Genomic DNA, 8,899 nt, shown 5'->3' on the forward strand with positions numbered 1-8,899 from the left:
TTGCCATCATCATACTGAATAATTAAGGTAGCAACATTATTTTGTCTGACATTAAGGAAAACTACAGAATTTATTTACAGGAATGGGGTTCATGGAAGAGCAAGGTTATAACTGATACACAATGGCTGATTTAGGAAAATAGGAAAAGATCATAGGACAGAATTGGGAATGATAAGGTGGTGATGCAATGGTTGCTTGAAGCCCTGGGTGGAAGTGACAAAACTGCTGGAAGGTTGTTCCACAAGACAAGAGAAGCAAGGAATTAGTTGGTATGGTCACTGGCTGCTGGAACTTAACATGAGGGGTGAATGCACATGCATGAGCGAGAGAGCGATTGGAGAAGTTGGGGGGGGAGAAAGAAAAAAAAAATAAAAAAAAATAAAAAGTAATTCGACTGCGCAGTCGACAGGTATGCCTCCGCTCTCCCGCACAAACACTTGAGTATTGACATATTTGACCTTTATCATATCTGGCCCAAAATTTTAATCAGTTAATTGTCCTGTCTAACTTTACCTTTGCATGACGTTTGATGAAATTCTGTCCAATATTTGAGTTAGGGCATAAACAGTAAAATTTGTTTGACCTTGACCTTGACCTTTGACACATCTGGCCCAAAATCTAATAATTTAATTGCCCTGTCTTACTTTACCTTTTTACCAAGTTTGATGAAATTCTACAATTTGCTTCTTGAGTTATCGCGTAAACGAAAATCCGGAAACATATCTGCACCAAGGGTGCCAAAGGCATTATAAAAAAAAAAAAAGAACTGCCTGTGCTGAGCAACAGACCTTATGCTTCAACCGCATGACTTATAGATGTACATGACTTCACAAAATGTGCAGGCTGGTTTGTCATTGCTTTCACAGGGTTTTGTCCATACTCTCTTTTTAAATCATGAGCGTCAACGAAGCAGCACGTACTTTTTAGATTAAAAGTCTTTGGCAGGACTAATGAGGTTTGAAGCACCGACCTTCCAGACTCGGAGTTGATGCTCTAACCCTGACACCACCGAATCAGAGTACACTTTTCATGACAAATTCAGTCCGTACTCAGATTTTTCTGGTCGACACCTGTGAAACATGACGTCAATGATCCCTTGTAAAACCACACTGCAGCAACTTTAAAATAGTGCGTGCCCGTATGTGCAAAAAAAAAAAAAAAAAAAAAAAATATTCAAACCGTGTGCCAGAAACAAACAGGCAGTTCCTTCTCTCGCGTGCCCGTTCGTGCAAAAAAAAAAAAACAAAAAAAAAAAAAAAACTTTCAAACAACCACACAGGCCGGTCCTTCGCTCTCGTAAATGACTGGATTGGGGCATTGTGTTTATCTATAAATGCGCATACGAAAGAAAAATTAGAATACAGCAAGTCATCACTATCCGGAGGTCCGTACGTTGTAACCCAAAATGGGGAACGTGGCAGAGGATCTTCCCCAACAGTGTCCTGTCATTGGTAACTAAATGGCACCCTTGCCCCATCGGCCACGCCTACGCAGCAACGTGTCCTGTCATTGGTTTGGTAAATAAATGGCCATAACTTGGGAACCACATACTCAGGTCCCCAGCAATATACCTGGCAAGTTTCAATTAGATCAGACCAGTGGTTGTCGAGAAACAGCGGTCACAGACAGACAGACAAGAGATTGCTGGAGGTGGGTTAGAGGGAGATAGTTGTTTCCAAATGCAAACAATACCAAAACATGCACTTTATTATGGGGACGTGGAAAAAAAATTCCATGGCATCGAGCCACTGTGCAATTTATACATAGCTATACAATACTATACAAAGCAGCACAATTTTTTTTATGGCACCAGCATTTGCCACCCTGCTTATAAGCCTTGTGCCCAATACCAAACATCTTAAAATTCCTCACCTAGCCCTTGCTACAAAAATGTGGCCATGAGATTTTGGAAAAGGTGGGGATCAGGTGGATTCCTTCTGCTTATTGCTGGAAAATGATTACGCTCAATTTAACAACCATCCACCCTTAAAGAACTTCTATCCTCCACCCCCAAACACCACCTTCAAGAGATTCAGCACATGCGGTGCACTTCAACACGACTGCAATCGTTTCCAAGCCAGAGCCTCAAAAAGATGGCAAAAACTCCCAACAGCAAAGCACGAATGGCACAAACGGAATGTAAACTTGCAGCACATTTTGACCATTTGCAGACCCGGCTATGCCCTCTGACTGAAACAAAAGCACGCCATCGACCCACATGGTACATCTCATGCCATTGGAAATTTGGGCACCATCAAGCTCAACTAAATCTAGAAACCCAGGCATCGCAAAGCAAAAAAAAGCCAGGACAGCAGGAAATGTCACGACATACCGATCATTGACAAAGGAAATTGAGGGTGGAAGTCCCTTAAAGGGCGCAAAAAAAAAAAAAAAAAAAAAAAAAAAAAAAAAAAAAAGCCTGCTGGGTGGAGGACTAGTCGATCTTGTAAAACGATTTTCACACAGAATAGTCTTCTCGCCAATATCCAGTCCATCAAGATGGCAAGTATTGGCGGATTTTTTCCCGAGTATGAGGAGAAAGACGATCTGGGAAACGGATGTCAAAATTCACGACGATGTCACCACGTTGTGTCGGGTGCTTTGGATGGGGCAGGCCCTTTCCATGAATCCTGCGGGTCGTGTTTGGTTTTATGACGTCTGTGAAGCCCATAGACACGTCCTTGTGCTCCAGTGTCGGAACGCTGATGGAACAGCCACAGAGTGCCTGCAGGAGAGGAAGAGAACAGACCGCAATCAACGCTACCAAACCGAACACGCAAAGATCCACCACCTGGCAAATTGGGTTATTCCAACCAAGATTCATCCAAACACCCCACAAAAGAACTTGGTAAATAATTTGGCTTCCATCACAAGGAACTTTGATGTAGGAGGAGGCCAAGAGGCCCATCAAACATGCACAATGGTTGCCAACCAACAGCTGTTTGTTCATGCTCTCTCCTTTCAAAATGCTGAGCGTCAGGTCAAGCAAGGAAGCAGAATGTGCTACATTCAAAGTCTTTGCGATAACTACCTGGGACAAGATCGAACCACCGACTACCCAAATTTAAAGCAAACACTTCAACCACCATCATCACAGAGTCCAGTAACCAGATAGATTTTCCAAAGCAAACTAAAAGCTACTACTTATCCACATGCCCAGTTAAGGTGTGCAACAATCTCACCCCACCCCCCTCCCTTTCGATTGACCCTTTTGCACTTCAGTCCCAAGGGGGGGAACATGAAGTTGGGGCAGGAATTTTGGAAGTTTTGGGACAGTGGCAGAGATTGCTCATCTACTCTTCATGAAGGACAGCAGGATCTTTAATATCCACAAATAACGCCGGCATACGGGACGCTCAGTTCAACATCCACCCGAGGGACGGCACACGAACTGATGAATCACCTTGTCTGTGAAACACCAGGATAAGAGTTTATAGCTGGGTCAAGATTCAAACCCAGGCTAGAGAGCTTCGAGGTGAGTTATGCATTCCTCCAAGTCATCCTATCAGCTGAAAGCAAAACACTACATTCACCACAAATGTAAAGACTGCTTCAAGTCAAGTTGAAGATGCACCGTTAAATTTAAACAAAATATCCAGGCAGGAAAACCAGGACCTACCTCACGGAGGCTTATCTTCGCAATGTAGATAAGGTTTGCTCCATCTCGCTTGAACTGTGGATGTGGTTTGTCCTTGAGGACAAATACAACATCTGCAGGGACGTTGTTCCCAGTCTCATCACCTTCTTTGGGGAAGGTTATCTTGGTACCTTCTTTCCAGCCTTTCTTAATGTCCACAGTAAGGATCTTCTCCTCATTTCGAATCGAGCGTCCATCCAGGTTCAACCTCTTCCGAGAAATTTTCATCTTTTTGCTTGAACCCACAAGGATTTCCTCCAGTGACACCTTGAGGTCATGAACGACGGGTGGATCTTGCCGTTGTTTTCTCAGCCCACCACCGCCCATCCCGAGGCCTCCGATGTTCATGCCCATGTTCATCCCACGACCCATCCCTCCCAAGCCAAAAGCACTAAATTGCTCATCGCCATCAACGTCCATGGCATCCATCCCACCTTGCGATTGCCTGAAGAATACCTCAAAGGGATCTACACCCCCAAAGAAGGAGGCAAATGTCGCATGAGGATCACCATGGAAGGTGAAACTTGTTGCACCAGGGCCAGCATTTCCACCAACACCACCTTTCAGGCCTGAAGACAACAATTAGATGGTCGAGTTCAAAACAAAACTTGTCATAAATTCAGAAACTTCAAGCCAACCAGCACAGGCCAAAGTTGCACTTGTTCAATATCACGGAGTGCAATCAAATGCAACAAGCAAATAATGCATCAACTCTAGAGACTAGACAAGGCACATCGATCAAGCAGGTCAACTGCAGGAACACGTGCTAAAAATTGTCTCCTTTTGAGATGGCTTACAGTGTAATGTCCGCCAGGTATTCAACCGATCCACCCCACAACCAAGCAAGACGATGTACCAAAACAGATGTAAACATATCCGCACAAAGAGGTATTATTGCAGGTTATGGATTTTTTTTTTTTTTGTTCCAACAACTTACCTACTTGGGAGAGGAAGTTGGGCAATTATTTAATTGTGGAATAATGAACTACATTAAATCTTAAGTTGTATTTTGGCCAAAACACTTGGTAACTTTAAAAGGTGGGGATTGGGAAAAGTGGTTCAAAAATAGAGACCAGTTCATTCCAGCTTTAAACTGCAGTGCACTTTGACCTTCAAGGCTACAAAAGGTCAACTCCAAACATTTTGAAGGGAGATGAAACAAAGGTTTCAATTTTTTTTTTTTACATGGATATGCAATGGACATCGTTCACCAGCTATTGGATGTTACATGCGCGCGCACGCGCGCGCACGCACGCACCTTGCATGAACCAAAGGCAATCATTGAAAAATGACGTCAGGCTCACATACAACCTGATTAAGATGACAAAAATGGGAAATTATTGTTACAGCCAACTTGGAAAACTTAACAACTTTCATTGTTTTTGTTAAATGACAAGGTATGTGACGAAAACAGCACCTGGTCCCTGCAGTTTCAAATACAACTTTGTGAGGTGCTCAAAAAAGGATAGACGAGCAGCAAATGCGAGTACTGTAAATCGTTCAGACAGCTTTCTGAACCCCCTAGAGATGTACGATTATAGTGCCGATGTGTTCATCAAGGAAATTTGATGTACGAGGACGTTCGACCCATCATGCCTGTGCAACATACATTCATAAATCCATCAAGCTAATGGACTTTCATTGGGGGGAGAAATAGGGGGATGACAAAAAGTGTGGCAAGCTCAGGGTATCACAAAGGTGTTAAAAGTAATTTAAAAATACCCCTGGGCACTCACCTGGTAGGCTAGGCATAGAGGACCCACAAAATATGTAATGGAGAAGGAAGTAAATACATTTGGATTTTTTTTCATGCCATGAACAAACTTTGGTACATAAAGGGTGATCAACGTCATGGTAAAAGTTTCATCGAAATCTTATGTGTAGTTTCAGAGAAATTTAAAGCATTTGTGGACGGACGGCCTGACGTGCCATCCCACAAGCTGCCTGTAACTATGTTCCAGGTGAGGTAAATGGGGGAAAATATTGTTCATCTTTTTATTAAATTTATGGGAGAGAGGGAGGAAGGGGGGAAGGGGGGAAGGGGGGAAGGGAAGGGGGTTTGAGGGTGAAGATTATACAACACAAACCACACTATCCATTATTGACAAGACATCACTCAGCACAGATGTAGATTACCTTCAGTATGTTTGGATGATTTTGTACAGGTCCTGCCAACACCCTCATAACCCTCCATTTCGAATGCTTTGAGTTGCCCAACCAATTACAATATTATAACCTATCTACAGGTGAGGTTTGATCCAAAGAACTCCAGTTAAACTGCTATATATAGAATGATGTGCAACGATGCAGACTAGTGTCATAAATCAATCGATTAATGTGTGCAAAAAAAAAAGAAGAAGGGAACAATAAGCTCATTGTGCTTATGCAAGTTGCTGTCGTTAGCTGCAATCTCCACACGTGAGGGGGGGGGTTCAGTGGAAACCTGCTTCAAGGTCTTCAAACTGTGTCCATTCGTCCGTCCAACCCACGAGTAGTATACAAACGTTAAAACAAAATCCGAACCAGCCAATCAATAGGAAGGGCAAAGGGCAGTTGGGTGGGGATTAGAGTAACAGACGACGTGTTGACACTTGTCCAAACGTCTCGACATACCAGGACAGCCTTGCGCATACAAACAACGCCCATACCACCCAACTCTGGCTCTCTCTATCCCCATACAATCCTGTCAACAGCTACGAGGACTACTACCAACAGCAAAATTACTCCACACATCGTCACTGTGCAAAGAAAGTCACAAGGGAGGGCGACAGACACACATACACACACAAAACCCATTACAACCAGCGAGTGCATAAATAGACACGGGCAACATGGGACAAGACCATCGATGGGTAAAAGGCGCCAATCCGCGCATGCGCACAACGATCACCTGCGGGAGGATAAACAGGGACATCGATCAAATACGTACGGTACAAGGCAGCGGTGTTCGCGGGTCTCACCTTCCTCTCCGAAACTGTTGTACGTCTCGCGCTTTTGGGGATCACTCAACACCTCGTAGGCCTCGGCGATCTCTTTGAACCGTTCGTTCGCCTCGGGAGACTTGTTCTTGTCCGGGTGCCATTTCAGTGCCATCTTCCTGTACGCCTTCTTGATGTCCTCATCGGTGGCATCTTTCGAAATGCCGAGGATTCTGTAATAATCTTTACCCGACGGCATCGCCGATCCCCTTTCTGCCTCGTCTTTTGCAGGAATTCGTACGAACAATAACAAATTAAAAAAAAAAAAGGACCCTATCAAATCAATAAGCTTCCCATCCGAAGACACTGTCGGAACGATGGGCGACAAATAGTATAAACAAACGATTACCGTCGCTCGAGACCGCGGAGACACAGCAAGATAACCCTCAGCGACGTCGTCACGCGCGTCAAGCCAATCCAAAATATAAATAAATAAATAAATAATATAACCAGCTCGACTCGCGAGCACTTGGCCAACCGTACGCCCCACCCACTTCGCCGACGCTTATATATATAAAGCGCCGCTGACGTCATGTTCCAGCAAACGCGAGAATGTTCTCTTTCGTCATTTCCGGTTGCTGCGGAACTACGTCATACGTTCGGAAAAGTATGACGTTTACCTTTTGGCTCTGTTTTATCGTGTGAACGCCGATTTTAAAAAGCAATCTTTGTCAAATATTTTTGTGAAAAAAAAAAAACCCCAAACTTGTTTCCTTCCTTTTAATTTGCCACACACGTGTTATTGTTGGTGTCAAGGCAGTTCGACGGGGTTGAACGAACTCCAGAAAGCGAGGACAACGCACAACTCGACACGATGAGGGGAACCGATACAAAAATATACTGTATATATATATATATATATATATATATATATATATATATATATATATATATATATATATATATATATATATATATATATATATATATATATATATATATATATGTGTGTGTGTACACACACAAGTCTGGAGACGGCAATGGTTCACGAGCAGTATTTGACGATGTAGATTGTTTCAGAAGTCAAGGATGAGACAATGTGATAATGTTTGACCAAGTTATAAAAACCAGTACGGGCCCATCTGTGCGTAAACGACGACTGGATTGGGGCATTATTTCAATTAGATCGGACCAACCGTATCATAAATGGCCGTAACTTGGGAAACACCTGGGAAACATACTCAGGTCCCCAGCGTCAATTGTGACATCATATCAAATGAAGAAGAATTGTGACGCCCCCTCTCTTTCGCCCTCCCTCGCTCCCCACCTCTCGCCCCTCCTCTCTCCCCTCCTCCCTCGCCCCTCTCTCTCGCCCCCACTCTCACCCCCTCCTCTCTACCCCTCTCTTTAATTGTGACGCCCCTCTCTCTCACCCCCTCTTTCCCCCTCTCTCCCTCCCCATCTCGCCCCTCTCTTGCCTCCCTCTTTCTCCCCTCTCTCCCTCCTCTCTCACCCCTCTCTTGCCCCCCTCTCTTGCTCCCCTTTCTCCCTCCCCATCTCGCCCTCTCTTGTCTCCCTCTTTCTCCCCCTCTCTTGCCCCCTCTCTTGCTCCCCTCTCTTGCTCTCCTCTCTCCCCCTCTCTCACCCCTCGTCTCACCCCTCCTCTATTCCCCCTCTCTCTCCCCTCTCTCACCCCTAGTCTCGCTCCTCCTCTCTCCCCCTCCTGTCTTGCCCCTCTCTCCCCCCTCCTCTCTCGCCCCCACTCTCATCCCCCTCTCCCGTCCCCCTCTCTCGCCCCCCACTCTCACCCCCTCTCTCGCCCCCTCTCTCCCCCCTCTCTTGCCCCCTCAATCCCCCCTAGTCTCACCCTTCCTCTCTCCCCCCTCCTGTCTTTCCCCTCTCTCATCCCCCCTCTCCTGTCCCCCTCTCTCGCAGATATTGGTCGACAGATAAATGGCCGTAACTTGGGAACCACTTGTCCAATTAATATCAAACCTTGAAAAGGCACATCAGCTGGTCCCCAGCAATATTCCTGGCAAGTTTCAATCAGATCGGACCGTCAATCGTGCAAATAAAATGAAAATAATAAATAAATAAACATTAATTGTGACGTCATTCGTGATATCATAGCACCGTGTCTTGTCATTGGTCGACAGATAAATGGCCGTAACTTGGGAACCACTTGTCCAATTAATATCAAACCTTGAAAAGGCACATCAGCGCGTCCCCGGCAATATTCCTGGCAAGTTTCAATCAGATCGGACCGGCGGTCGTCGAGAAATGGCGATCGCAGACACACACACACACACACACACACACACACACACACACACACACACACACA

At 44.9% G+C, this 8,899-nt stretch overlaps 1 protein-coding gene across 1 annotated transcript; it reads right to left on the reverse strand.

Annotated features, from left to right (window-relative positions):
• Window positions 1-1,689: 1,689 nt before the first annotated feature.
• Window positions 1,690-7,108, reverse strand: DNAJB4 (DnaJ heat shock protein family (Hsp40) member B4). Its single transcript, XM_085871106.1, has 3 exons — window positions 6,598-7,108; window positions 3,620-4,206; window positions 1,690-2,725 (listed from the first exon to the last, which is right to left on the reverse strand). The coding sequence occupies exons 1-3, from the start codon at window positions 6,812-6,814 to the stop codon at window positions 2,495-2,497; spliced, it is 1,035 nt and encodes a 344-aa protein (XP_085727232.1). The 5' UTR covers window positions 6,815-7,108; the 3' UTR covers window positions 1,690-2,494.
• Window positions 7,109-8,899: the final 1,791 nt, after the last annotated feature.

The sequence above is a fragment of the Eptatretus burgeri genome, chromosome 2, assembly GCF_056783735.1.
Source record: "Eptatretus burgeri isolate ZD-2024b chromosome 2, Ebu_testis_v1, whole genome shotgun sequence".
Classification (NCBI taxonomy): Eukaryota; Metazoa; Chordata; class Myxini; order Myxiniformes; family Myxinidae; genus Eptatretus; species Eptatretus burgeri.